Source organism: Macaca thibetana, chromosome 3, assembly GCF_024542745.1.
Source record: "Macaca thibetana thibetana isolate TM-01 chromosome 3, ASM2454274v1, whole genome shotgun sequence".
Classification (NCBI taxonomy): Eukaryota; Metazoa; Chordata; class Mammalia; order Primates; family Cercopithecidae; genus Macaca; species Macaca thibetana.
Window position 1 is genome coordinate 96,800,040 of NC_065580.1, and position 14,188 is coordinate 96,814,227.

The following is a 14,188-nucleotide window of genomic DNA, read 5'->3' on the forward strand; positions in this document are numbered from 1 at the left end:
GGAGCACCTGATCTAAAGATTTAGAAAAAGTCTTTGCCATTTTTATTTTAAATCATGATATGAACCATACTTGTTATTTCTTATTTCATCATTTGAAAAAATATGTGATCCTTTCTCTTCACCTAGATAGTCCACAAACTTTTGGTCAGTAGTTTACTTATCAGTGAGATCTCCCATAGGCATATAGACCAAGCCTACTATTGCAAATGTTTTGGCCTGTTGACCTCAGAAAGGTATTATTAAGATATAGTATGTAAGTATTGAAGGCACAGTAGTGGCTTGCTCTGTAGTGGGGGTCTGCAAACTACTGCCACCAGTTTTTGTAGATAAAGTTTAACTGGAACCCAACCATGTTCATTCAGTTAGGCATCTGTGAGTGCCTTTTCACTATGCACTGCAGACTTGAGTCAGAGGTGCAGAGACCCTGTGGCTTTCAAAGCCTCAAATATTTACCGTCTGACCCTCTACACAAAAAGATTGCCGAGTGGTGCTTTATAGAATTTTATCTTTGCTTCATAGACATTTTGCATTTTATAGAAAAAATATTCTAGGGTAGAAAATAGAAGAAGCTTTCTCCTCGAGTTTTTGGTTTGGGCAGATCTGTGTACCGTGGTCTCAGGGCAGTGGGGTTGTGAAGAGACACACAAGTCTCTTAGATGAGTCTTCAGAACTGCCATGTTTCCCAGGAAGGGGATAACCCATGTGTCTGCTGCTTGTGTGTATCCAGCTGTAATGTTGCCAGCAGGTTTGAGAAATCATTCCTGTTGTTTGATATGGTTGTGAGATTTTATCTTTTTTCATTTATTTTAGAGACAGAGTCTCACTGTGCTATCTAGGCTGGAGTGTAGTGGTGCAAATAGCTCACTGCAGCCTAACCTAGGCTGAAGGGATCCTCCCACCTTAGCCTCCTGAGTCATTAGGACTACAGGTGTGCACCACCATCCCTGGCTCATTTTTTGTTTTTAAATGAAAAGTTCAAATAATGTGGAAACCAAGCCACACCCAGCTTGATAGTGAGATTTAATAATTCTTGGAATGGGCAGGGTGCGGTGACTCGTACCTGTTTTCGAGCACTTTGGGAGGCTGAGGCAAGAGGATGGCTTGAGGCCAGGAGTTTGAGACCAGCCTGGGCAACATAGGGATATCCTGTCTCTACAAAAATGTAAAAAATTAGGCAAGGTGGCTTGTTCCTGTAGTCTCAGCTGCTAGGGAGGCTGAGGTGGGAGGATCACTTGAGCCTAGGAATCTGAGGCAATAGTGAGCTGTAATTGTGCCACTGCACACCAGCCTGAGTGACAATGAGACCCGGTTTCTAAAAAAATGAAATAAAATAAAAATAATAATTCTTACAATGAAGGTAAGAGAGAAGGAGAATGGGTGGCCATCTAGGTGTGATGGGGGTTCTTCATTGGTGGAGGAGAGAGAGAATACTCTGGAGACAGCCTATCACCGGGAGGCAGATATCCAGACTTGGCATAACAGTATTTCAGTGAGACAAGAATTTTCTATGTGCATTTTTTTTTTTGTTTTTTGAGATGGAGTCTCGCTCTGTTGACCAGGTCGGAATGCAGTGGCGCGATCTTGGCTTACTGCAACCTTGACTTCCCGGGTTCAAGCAGTTCTCCTGTCTCAGCCTCCCGAGTAGCTGTGTATGCCACCATGTCCGGCTAATTTTTGTATTCTCAGTAGAAACAGGGTTTCACCATATTGGTCAGGCTGGTCTTGAACTCCTGACCTCAAATGATCCACCTACTTCAGCCTCCCAAAGTGCTGGGAATACAGGCGTGAGCCACCACACCCAGCCCTCTATGTGCATTATTATGACAGACGCATAAGCTAGTCCGGGGAGTTTGGAAATCTATCTATACAAATCTAAAAATTTCCAACTCACCTAAAGGGCATAGTTTTGTCAGGGAGCAATTTCTTTCTTTTCTTTCTTCCTCCCTCCCTCCCTCCCTTCCTTCTTTCCTTTTGATGCAGTCTCGCTCTTGTTGCCAAGGCTGGAGTGCAATGGCACGATCTCGGCTCACTGCAATCTCCATCTCCGAAGTTCAAGTGATTCTCCTGCCTCAGCCTCCCGAGTAGCTGGGATTACAGGCATGCGCCACCACACCTGGCTGATTTTTGTATTTTTAGTAGAGACGGGGTTTCACCATGTTTGCCGGGCTGGTCTCAAACTCCTGACTTCAGGTGATCTGGCCACCTCAGCCTCCCAAAGTGTTGGGATTACAGGAGTGAGCCACTGCGCCTGGCCTCAGGGAGCAATTTTTGATTGGCAGCTTTAGTTTGCTAAATTATAGACAGTTGCCCTTTTATCTCAAACCATACAATTGTGCTATCATTGAATTTCCTTCTCCCCACCAGTAAATGCCATGGCAAGGTCTAGTACCAAATGATACTTTCTCTTGTGTTATAAAGGTAGCATCTTTTAATACATGTGAATTTGCTATTTATTTTACATGAAATAAAAATAATTTATGTCAAAATTATTATTTATTCTGAGAGCATTATGCTATTTACTGTATTTAAAATAATTATTACTTTAAAAAGTTTAATGTGTTACTAGAAAAATTCAGACAATATGGAAGTGTATAGAGGTTAGAAAATGAAATCATCTCCCCCTGCCCACCACCATTTTCACTGTACAGATTTACAGTATTAGAGGTTGACCATGATAGTTCACTGTGATGTTTTGGAACAACTTGTTGAAACTGGTTAAAACTGCTTTCAACTTTCTCAAGTTTCCTGTTTTCTTTTTTATTTTATTTTACTTTTATATTTTGAGACAGGGTCTCACTGTCACCTAGGCTGGAGTGCAGTGGCATGATCATGGCTCACCACAGCCTTGACCTCCTGGGCTCAAGCAGCCCTCCCACCTCAGCCTCCCAAGTAGCTGGGACCACAGGCGCATGCTACCATGCCCAGCTAATTTTTGTATTTTTTGTACAGACAGCATTTTGCCAGGTTATCCAGGCTGGTCTTGAACTCCTGGGCTCAAGTGATCTGCCCACCTCATCCTCCCAAAGTGCTGAGATTACAGGTGTGAGCCACTGGGGCCAGTTTCCTACTTCATAGTTGGACTTGGTCTATAGCATCTTAAAGTGGCCAATTATCAGACTCCTATTAGATAGAAGTGCAAAGTTCTGCCTGGCTGGGAAAAGCTTAAGCCCTTTGGGGAAAATTAAGACCCCAACTTTGAACCATTTGTTCACATTACAGAGTCTTGGAGGCAGCTTGTGGCATTGGAAGGCCACCCTAGGGAAGCAGACTGGCTTTGGTTGCAGTGAAACTTGAGCTTTCACACTCTTTCATAGTGTGACCTTGGGCACCTTAACCCCTCTGACCTTCCGCTTTCTTACTTGGGAAGTGGGGATATTCAAATCCTCACAGGACAGTTGTGGAGTTTAATTACACAAGGAAACACAGCTATACCCTGTTGGAGAAATTCAGTCAAATAGGAGAGACAGAGGGTATCTAAACATCATGATGCAAGCGAGGTTAATGGCACCAGGGGACTGCACAGCACGCGGTTGTGTAACGGGGCAGAGAACCTGGGAAGTGATTTCCTTGCAGAATCCTGGCAGAGGAGCGGGAGTTTGCTGGTAGCTGGAAAGGGTGAAAGTATGAGGGCAGAGGTTCAGCTGTGTGGAGCATGCGATGTGTGCGGGAATCATGGACAGATCCTGAGATGGTGGAACTCACCAGCTAACTTGGCTCTGGTGCAGGAATCCCATGATAACCGGACTTGAACCACTCCTCCTCCTGGCCTCCTCCCCTTGGCACGACCCAGGCCTTCTGTGTAGAGGGCCTTTTTTCTTTTGCTTTCCTGGCTATCTCACACCATCCTTTAGGCCTCAGCGGAAGTGCCATTTTCTCAGTAAACCCTCTCCACTCCCACTTAGTCCCTCCATTCTTTAAAATTTTGTTTTAAGTTGTAAAAAACACACGACCTAAAATGTACCATCTGGTCCATTTTTAGGTGTACAGTTCAGTGGCGTGAAGGATGCTCACATTGTTGTGCAGTTGATCTCCTGAACTCTTTTCATCTTGCACAACTGAAGCTCTGTACTCACTCAGCTGCCCCCCACCCCCTCTCCCTCCCATACTTGGCAGCCACCCTTCTACTTTCTGTCTCTGAATTTTTTTTTTTTTTGAGATGGGGTCTGTCACTCAAGCTGGAGTACAGTAGCACAATCTCAGCTAACTGCAACTTTTGCCTCCCAGGCTCAAGTGATCCTTCTACCTCAGCCTCCTGAGGAGCTGGGACCACAGGCGTGCCACCATACCCGGATAAGTTTTTATTTGTGGTAGAGATGGGGTTTTGCCCTGTTGGCCGGGCTGGTGGTCTTGAACTCCTGACCTCAGGTAGGCGATCTGCTTGCCTTGGCTGACCAAAGTGCTGGGATTACAGGTGTGAGCCACCGCACCCGGCCTTTGCCTCTGAATGTGACTGCCCTTGGTACTTCATATAAGTGGAATCATACGGTGTCTGTCTTTATGTGACTGACTTATTTCATTTGGCCTATGTCCTCCAGGTTTAGCCCTGTTGTGTGTTTTTCCATTCCTATCACACGGCGTCCTTTCCTGTCATTTCCACGTTATAATTAGGAAGTCGCCTCAAAAGCTCCAAGCCTGCTGTGTACTCTACCGTGTGTCCCGCTTCCACCCCAGCTCATGGCACGTAGCGGGAGCTCCACGAAGAGTGACCGAACAGAATCTCCAGTTCCAACCCCAGTCTGTCTTTCCAACCTAATCTCCACCAGTCAAGTCCCCTCTTGACTAGCTTCTTACAGCTGCGGCAATAAATTACCACAAACTTGATATTTGGAACCTCTTACAATTTGGGATGCTGGAAGTCCAAAATCCAGGTGGCAGCAGAGCCGTGCTCCCCTGCAGAGGCCCTAGGGGAGAATCCTGCCTTGCTTCTTCCAGCACCAGGGGCTCTGTGGCTGGGGGCTGCATCCCTCTCCCTCCTCCGTCTTTGTCTTCGCATGTTCTTCTGTGTGTGTGTCTCCTCTCTTTGTCTTATATGGGCACTTGCCATCAGATTTAGGGTTCACTCCAGTCATCCAGGATGATCTTACCTTGAGATTCTTAACTTAATTATATCTGCAAAGACCCTTTTTTCAAATAAAGTCACATTCACAGGTTCTGTGGATCGGGACATGGACATATCTTTATGGCAGCCACGATTCCACGCGACTGCACCCTCTGAGAACCCTGTCCCCCAGCTGATCTGGCCTGGTCACGATCTCTGGACCATAGGGCATGCTTTTCACCAGGCTCTGTGGGTGGTGGTGTTGCTCCCTTGGAGGTCCTGCTTTTCTTCCTTGAACACTGAGATCCCCTGCTCTCTCCTTCCCTCTCATGTGTCCTCTGACTGCTCTAGGGGAAAGGGACGTTCTTGGAAAGCTTCCTGCTGCTGCCTGGGTGTGGCTCACTCTCCCCTTCCAGAGGCTCTGTGGGGTCTTTCGTCTGTACCTCCACAGAGCCCTGGAGGCAGAGCTTGTGTTCTTGCTTCCCTGTGTTCCCTATGGTGCCAGAAACATGAGTATAGAGACTCTGGGAATACGTGTGGGGGATAATATGGACCCGGAAAGTGGGTTCAGACACATACTAATATTATCAAAGTGAAGACAAATAGTAGACCTGCAGTCATAGTCGCCCTCAGTTGTAAGAATACGTATGTGTGGATATAGGCAGGGGATTTAAATTTGCCTTTTGTTTTTGGCAGGGAGCAGGTGTTAAATCTAATGAGCTTACATACCAAGTGGGTTTAAAGAACAATTGACAACCCCAGAGACATGCAGGGCCTGGTGTCAAAGGACAGGCTGGCTGCACTGCTCAGAAGCTCAGAGTCAAGGTCCTGACTTTCCCCCGCTGAGGGCCATGCCATCTCTCGTGTGACCTCTGGAATAATTTAAATGTCACAGGAAGGGTCTGGTCCCAGAAGGTTTGAGCTTCCAGTAAAAGCGTCAGGGCTGCCTCTGGTGGTGGATCTCTCTGGGAGTCTTTTCCAGCCAGCATCCCCCTGCGCATGGCTTCTGCTCCCCAGCATCTCTAGCTTCCTTCCCGATTTGCTAAGGCTCCAGCCTCCGCCTGACTGGCTGGCCTTGCAGTTTGAAGGTCTGTCGTCATCCAGCTGCCTTGGACTTGTTGGGGTCCAGACTCCTCATCCCTGGTGTGGACTGATGTGCACCTTGGTCCTGCCAACAGGAGAGGGCAGCGTGGGAGGAGCAGAGGCTCACGTGTCAGGGACTGTGGGGTGGGGGGCTCTGTCAGGGGATTTTGGTGGGAGGCCATGAGCGGCAGATCCACTCCAGTTTGGAGGTTGCAAATCACCCATTGTGGATATCTTATTTTTCAGATTGATCGTGTCCTGTGCTGAAGATGTTTCCGGAACAACAGAAAGAGGTATGTCATCACAAATCCAAAAATAAATAACCCACATGTTTTGACTCACACGGGTTAGTTCTTCATTCGCGAACCATAAACCCATGGGTTGCTAGAGGAGGTTTCATGAAATAACAAAGGCCCACCCTCCTGTACCTGTTCCTCCACTCCCACCACTGGTCCCTGCATGGCCTTCATTTTGGGTTCCAGTGACTCAGCTGTGGAGCACATTCCCACCCACAGCTCGTGACTCAGAATTCGCCCAGGCTCTGCCTCCCACCCCTTGCTTGGAGCCGTCTCCATCCAGTCTGCCTTCCTGCTTTTCTACTCCATTGACTCATCCCTGAATTCTCCTCCCTTCAGGTAGCAGCCCAGGGGAATTTCTGCGATTAGTTTCAGGTTTGCCCCACTTGTTGCCTGGGCTTGGTTTCATACAATACAGGCAAGACTGGCCCTTCTGCCTGCAGCCTGGCTTCCCAGGCCTCCATGCTAGCCCCCTGAGCCTCTCCCTGACTGGGAGGAGGGTAGGACAGCCATCATGCCAGCCCCAGCTGAGTGTCCCTCCTTTGGCAGTACCTGTTGCCCTGTCTGCTGTGGTGCAGTGCACATTATCACTGGTGAGGCTGATGAAGTGGAGAAGCAGCACAGGGGCCTGTCTAGGGAGTGTGCACACATTTGCACACGAGTCACACATTCACACAGTAACATGGTCCTAGCTCACCGTGCCCAAGTTGAAAGCACAAAACAATTTATTTCAGAGAATCTTTCCAGAAAGTCCTTTGCTAGCTCTCACATCTTTAATTTCAGCCTTATCTTTGGCTTCAGGTTCTTCTCAGCAGTCCAGCCTGCTTGTATCCCTTAACTCTAGGCTGGGCTTCCCCGTTTTCAAAGGCAGTGTTTTGGTTTGTTTTTTGACTTTTAAAAATTGGGCTAGACGGGCATGGTGGCCTGTGCCTGTGGTCCTACGTACTCAGGAGGCTGAGGTGGGAGGATCCCTTGAGCCTGGGAGCCAGAGGTTGCAGTGAGCCAAGATCACGCCTCCGCACTTCAGCCCCGGCGACAGAGCAAGACCCTGTCTCAAACCAAAAACCAAAAACCAAAATAATTGTCTGTGGTGACTCACGCCTGTAATCCCAGCACTTTGGGAGGCCAACGTGGTTGGATTCCTTGAGGTCAGGAGTTTGAGAGCAGCCTGTCCAACATGGGGAAACCCCATCTCTACTAAAAATACCAAAATTAGCTGGGCGTAGTGGCACGCATCTGTAGTTCCAGCTACTTGGGAGGCTGAGGCACAAGAATCTCTTGAACCTGGGAGGTGGAGGTTGCAATGAGCTGAGATCATGCCACTGCACTCCAGCCTGGGTGACAAAGCAAGACTCTGTCTCAGAAAAAACACACAAAAAACGAAAAAAGACTGGGCTATAATATGTACAGTGAAATGCATAAAGTGTCCCAATCTTATGTATGTAGCTCAATGGATTTTTGTTTTTTTGTTTTAATAGAGACAGGGTCTCTCCTTGTTGCCTAGATTGGTCTCGAACTTCTGGCTTTAAGTGATCCTCCTACCTCAGCCTCCCAAAGAGCTGGGATTACAGGCATGAGCCACTGAGCATGACCTAAATGGATTTTTATATACCTGTGTAACTACCACTCAGATCAAAGTATAGATGTTTCTGGCTCCCCAGAAGGTACCCCGTGCCCCTTTCCAGTCAGTCCCCCTCACTTCCACCCCTAGAGGGACCTTACACAATACCTATACCAGGCATGCTTTTTTCCATCTCATTTTAAGTGATACTGAGACCAAGCTGCTTGCTCCGGGAAATACCCGCCCATGAAGTTAATGAAACTGCAAGGTTAAGGGCATAGTTGCCTCAGGATTGCCCTCGCCTCCAACACCCGTTGCAAGTTTGGGGCTTTCGTGAACCACCTTCAAGTTTAATAATTCACAAGAAAAACTCACAGAACTCAAGGGCTGTTAACCTCACAGATGCTGCTTGTTATAGAGAAAGAACACAAACGAGAACCAGCCAAAGCAAGAGCTGGGCGCACGGGCAGTCAGGTGGGGTCCAAGGGCAGAGCTTCTGGTCATCCTCCTGAAGGAGTCACGGGCGGAGTTATCCTCCCAGCACCCATGTGTGACAGTGTGCAGAGTCACTTGGTGTAGCTAGAATGATCGCCTGGCTTCAAATCCATTGCTCTTAGAACAAAGTCAAAACCACCTGCATGTGGTGTCTAGCACTCTGCAGGATCCAAACCTTTCTCCAACTTCTTTCCTGTGCCCCACCTGCCACTCCAGTGCACTTCTTCTTCCTTATTTCAGAGCTTATTTTAGAGCCTTGAATGTTCCATGCACTCTGACCCCCATGGACTTTTACAGATGTTTTTTTCCACTGCCTGGAATGATCTTTTCCCCTAGCCTTCATACTGTGTTGACTGGCTGACTTCTCCTTATCCTTCAGGCATCAGCTTAGAAGTCAAGAAGAAACTTTCTAAACCTTTAACTGTAAAAGATATTTTCATCTAATCACCTCCCAGCAGTATCCTGTAGTCAATGCCAGTTAGGAATAGAGAAGGTTTAGGTCAAGCCTTTCAGTACCTAGAGTCTGGTTGTTTAGTGGAAAGTAATTCAGGTTCCACCTAATCGAATATGTAAGGACCAAATGCAGTATGACTGATTGTTTTGGAATCTAGACCAAGGGTACACTGAGTATGGAAGCACTTTCCTCTCAGCACCCACTGCAAACATTACTAATTAATATGAGGTTGGCACGTGAATTGAGATTTATTTACCATTCTTGTAACAAGATTCATACAGCCTGGGAGTGACATCTTGGTTCTATCTAAGTGGTAGTACTCACCTTAAATTTTAGTTTTGTTTTTTTCTTTTACACATTTTGGGGGTGAGGAATCAAATGTAGTCTCTCTTGTTAAAACAGCTTTATGACTGTAATAAATCTAGAAAGAGGAGAAAAGGGAGTGAGAATCTCCCTTGTTAGTTAAACATGTTCCATTTGCACAGTGGTTTGAATTCCCAGGAGGGCAGTATCCGAGCTGATGGATCTTCTCCATAAAAAGGCCTTGGCATTGGGCCATTGTGAAATTAAAATGAATTCAGATTCATTCATGCATGCAACTTTAATTTACAATTAAAATATTATGGTTACATATTTTAATAAGAATAATTAGATGGACCCAACTGAATCAACTCTTCTGTTTAATGAGACAGAACCCAGACTCCAAATGGAAAGGCAGGTGGCTGTGACAGGAAACGCATTTCAGACAGTGTCTTTTGTGGAGCTAGGCATTTTTGTTCTTTTTATATTCGAATGTCCAGAGTGAGCTGTTTGATTTTTCTGTACTACTCAGGATGCTTGCCTCAGCCTTGCTGAACTCATCTTGTCGGGTGTATGAGTGAGCATTTGATCCAGCTGCACACAGTCCCTTTCATGGAGTCGGACATTCTTGCCCAAGCACCTGCTCCCTCCTCCATAAGGGCACTGGGCTCTTTCCTTGGCACAGGGCTCAGTTGGTGTAACTAGACTGTTCCTCCCTGTGTGATGTGACCTGAAGTGTGGGCTGAAACAACCCTTTTGAATGTATGTGTGCATGCATGCATATCTCCCCTGCTTTCCTGGATCATGATGGCTGCATTCTACTTTTAGAGATTTATCCCTTTAGGATAAGTGCTTTTCCCCTTCCCAAATGCACATACTTCATACTAGGTATAACAGCAGCTTCTGGACAACTACCAGTTATTGACATTTTAGCGATGATACATCCATCAGTTCTTTGGCAGGGGATATCCTGAGTAGGGCAGGCCGAAGTGGGCCCTGGAGAGTTGCACAAACCATGAGGACTCCACCACTGAGGGAGGAGATGGGGCACTATGGGGAGAGCCAGCAGGGAGGGATGTGTTGCCATTTTGGATGAGCAGCCCCTAAGGTTAATATTAATATGTCCAAGATACGCTTATGCTGACCCATGGTCATATTCTGGACTTGCTCTAGGAAAGCATGTTTTTGATATTGGGAAACTGACTGGAAACTGACTGGGCTGGAACTGATGATATCATTAACAAATAAATAATATTATCTAGGATCCTGTGATTCTGGGTACTTTGATGGGAAGCAACAAGACAGAACATTTTCCCACTCCCCAACACCTAAATTTGTTGTTCCTCTCTCCCTCGTTTCTTCTTTCTCCCTTTTTTCCCCTCCAATCCCCCGCCTCCATTTTTCTCAGTCTCTATTATACTCAGTTACTAAGTGTTCCTATTTGAAAAAATAGTTAGGTTTCTATAAGAGGCAATTTACAGTCTTCTGTAAGCAAAGACAGGCAGCTGGGAATATTGTCTTCACACATACACACCAGGTTTCAGAGAAGGCTGCTATCATTCTGAGCACTACATTTGTGTTATAGTTACTGTGAGGACTCTGGTATTTTTTTCTGAGCCTGTCCCAGAGAAAGATCTTCCTTCCTTTTTTTTTTTTTTTTTTTTTCTTAACTCTTCTTCCAGATTTTAAAATAATTGTTCACTGCAGAACATTTTTGGAAAAGTATACAGGAAAAAATAAAACTTTGAGCTATTTCTTTCTAGTCTTTTTCTATACATATGTATATGTCATTTTTAGAAAATTGAGATCATACAGAATTTATAGTTTAATATCTCACTCTTCCAGCTTAGTGTTCTAACACATTTCAAGAAATACTTCACCAGCTCTGTTTAAATTAGAAGTGTCTTAGAAAAGGAAAGAATTAGTAAACATAAATTCATCTTCACATTTGTTAAGAAATGAAAAAAGAGTAACTTTACAGTGAAGAAATGGGACAAACACTTCCTCAGCCAGGTGATCACTGTTAACACTCACAGTGATGTTATGTTGATAGCATGTACCCTGGAAATGATAAAAATGGCATTTTACCTTTTGAAATAGGTAGCTTTCCTTCTGAAAACCTGTAACACCAATCTAATAATGAGACAAACATGAGACAAATCCCAATTAGAGACATTCTGCAAAATACCTACCAGGGCTTCTCAAATTGTCAAGGTCATGAAAAATAAGGAACGCCTGAGAAACTGTCACAGCCAAGAGGAGCCCAGGGAAACACAATGACTAAATAAAATGTATCTCAGGTGGGATCTTGGAACAGATAAATGACATTAGGTGAAAATTAAATCAATCTTTTTTTTTTTTTTGAGAACGAGTCTTGCCCTGTCGCCCAGTCTAGAGTGCAGTGGCGCAATCTGGGCTCCCTGCAAGCTCCGCCTCCCAGGTTCATGCCATTCTCCTGCCTCAGCCTCCTGAGTAGCTGGGACTACAGGCGCCTGCCACCATGCCCGGCTAATTTTTTGTATTTTTAGTAGAGACGGGGTTTCACTGTGTTAGCCAGAATGGTCATGATCTCCTGACCTCGTGAGTGATCTGCCTGCCTCAACCTCCCAAAGTGCTGGGATTACAGGCGTGAGCCACCGTGCCCAACCAGCAATCTTAATGAAGTATGGACTTCAGTTAATAATAACATGTCAGTGTTGATTAATGAATTGTTACAAATGCAGCATGCTGATATAAAATGTTAATAATAGGGGAAGCTGGGTGTAGGATGTATAGGACCACTCTGTACTATTTTCATAATTTCTCTATATCTAAAACTGTTTAAAATAAAAGGTTTATATTAAAACAAGTATCATTGACATATATATGCTCACATAAAAAGATTTCTGAAAGACTGTACAGTGAACAAACCAATAAACAAAATAGTATTTATAAATGTAGGTTACGCTCCCGTTTGTGTTAAAAAATTGCACAAAGCTTGGTGTGTTGGTGCATGCATGTAATTCCAGCAACTTGGCCAAGGCGGGAAGATCACTTGAGCCCAGGAGTTCGAGGCTGCAGTGAGCGATCGTGAATAGCCACTGCATTCCACCCTGTGCAACAGAGTGAGACCTCGCCTCTTAAATCCCCGAAACAAAAAAATACACAAGGTAGAGATGATAATATAATGAACCCCCATGTATGTACCTACCAACCAGCTTCAACAGTTTACTAACTCATTATTAACTCATAACCAAGCTGTACCCCCACCCCACCTATTTCCTCCTGCTACCACAGTCAATTATTTGGAAACAAATTCTAGGTATTATATAATTTCATCTGTAAATATTTCAGTAGGCATTTCTAACAAATGACCTTTTTAAAAAATGAACCATATTATCACATGTTAAATAATTAAACAATTCCTTCATATCATCAAATATTCAATGTGCAAATTACCTTGATTATTTTGAAAAAAATTATATACTTGGTTATTCTAATTCTCTATTTAATTAGGATTCAGATAAGGACCACACATTGCATTTGGTTGATACATTGTTTAAAGTCTTTAATTCTCTTTTTTCCCCCTTTTGCAATTTATCTGTGGAAGAAATTGCATCTTTTGCCTTGTAAAGATTTTCACATTCTCGATTTTGCTGATTGCATCCTTGTGGATGCCAATTATTTCTTACCGCAGAAGAGGAGGTTTTTTGTTTTTTGTTTTTTTTCCTGCACTTTTCCTAATGTGTTACAGGATATGAAAAGGTAACTCTCACTGATTTGGGATACTGCTTGTGTAAAGAAACTTGAAACATTGTGAACTATTATAAGTCCTGTAAAAGGCAGGTCTAGCTAAATCTCTCCACAGTTGTTTATCCTGAAGTAATAAAAGCTTTTCAAAAAGTCATCATTCAGTACCACCAGAGGATGGTATTTAAACATACTCCATGCTGTAGAGTGGCAAGTAATATCCCTTGTCCTATGTCTCTTATTTGTTACAGCTGTTGTTAGGAAATAAAGGAAGGTTACTTGATATATTCCTTCTGCCTTTCTATTTTGTTATTTGTAAAGAATATAGTATAAGAAATGTGCTAGATTTTAGTTGTGAGATTGTTATATAGGGGTCCTGAATAGCACTCCGGTGATTAACACACTGGTAAATTTTTTTTTTTTTTTTTTTTTTTTTTTGAGTCAGAGTCTTGCTCTGTCGGCCAGGCTGGAGTGCCGTGGCACGATCTTGGCTCGCTGCAACCTCCGCCTCCCAGACTCAAGCAATTCTCCTGCCTCAGTCTCCCAAGTAGTTGGGATTACAGGTGTGTGCCACCACACTTGGCTAATTTTTGTATTTTTAGTAGAGACGGTGTTTCACCATGTTGGCCAGGCTGGTCTCAAACTCCTGACCTCAGGCAATCCACCTGCCGTGGCCTCCCAAAGTGCTGGGATTACAGGCATGAGCCATCACACCCAGCCCACACTGGTAAATTCTATAACCATTAGTTCTATGGAAAAGTACCTAGCGCATTGTTGGTATACAATGTATTTTAAGTGAATGAATGAATAGTTTAAATACATGAACATGTAAAACATTACTTTGAAATAGGAAAAAAAATGTCCTAAGAAGGAAGAACAAACTGAGACAAGTTTGCATTTTTATGGTAGAAAATTCTCATCAAAGCTATGAAAAATTAATATTCACTTAACGCCTAGATGTTCTGCTTTATTAGCTTTCGTCTTGTGTGATCTTTCTGTAATCTAAGTAAATTTTTTTTTTTTTTTTTTTGAGACGGAGTCTCACTCTGTCGCCCAGGCTGGACTGCAGTGGCCGGATCTCAGCTCACTGCAAGCTCCGCCTCCCAGGTTTACGCCATTCTCCTGCCTCAGCCTCCCGAGTAGCTGGGACTACAGGCGCCCACCACCTCGCCCGGCTAGTTTTTTTTTTTTTTGTATTTTTTAGTAGAGACGGGGTTTCACCATGTTAGCCA

At 44.5% G+C, this 14,188-nt stretch overlaps 1 protein-coding gene across 1 annotated transcript in view; it reads left to right on the plus strand.

Annotated features, from left to right (window-relative positions):
- Nucleotides 1–14,188, plus strand: part of SNX10 (sorting nexin 10) — a 197,447-nt gene that overhangs the window by 163,755 nt on the left and 19,504 nt on the right. Inside the window, exon 3 of the mRNA XM_050785465.1 lies at nucleotides 6,368–6,414. Within this exon, the coding sequence (XP_050641422.1) occupies nucleotides 6,391–6,414 (24 nt within the window). The 5' untranslated portion in view covers nucleotides 6,368–6,390. The remainder of the gene's footprint in view (nucleotides 1–6,367; nucleotides 6,415–14,188) is intronic.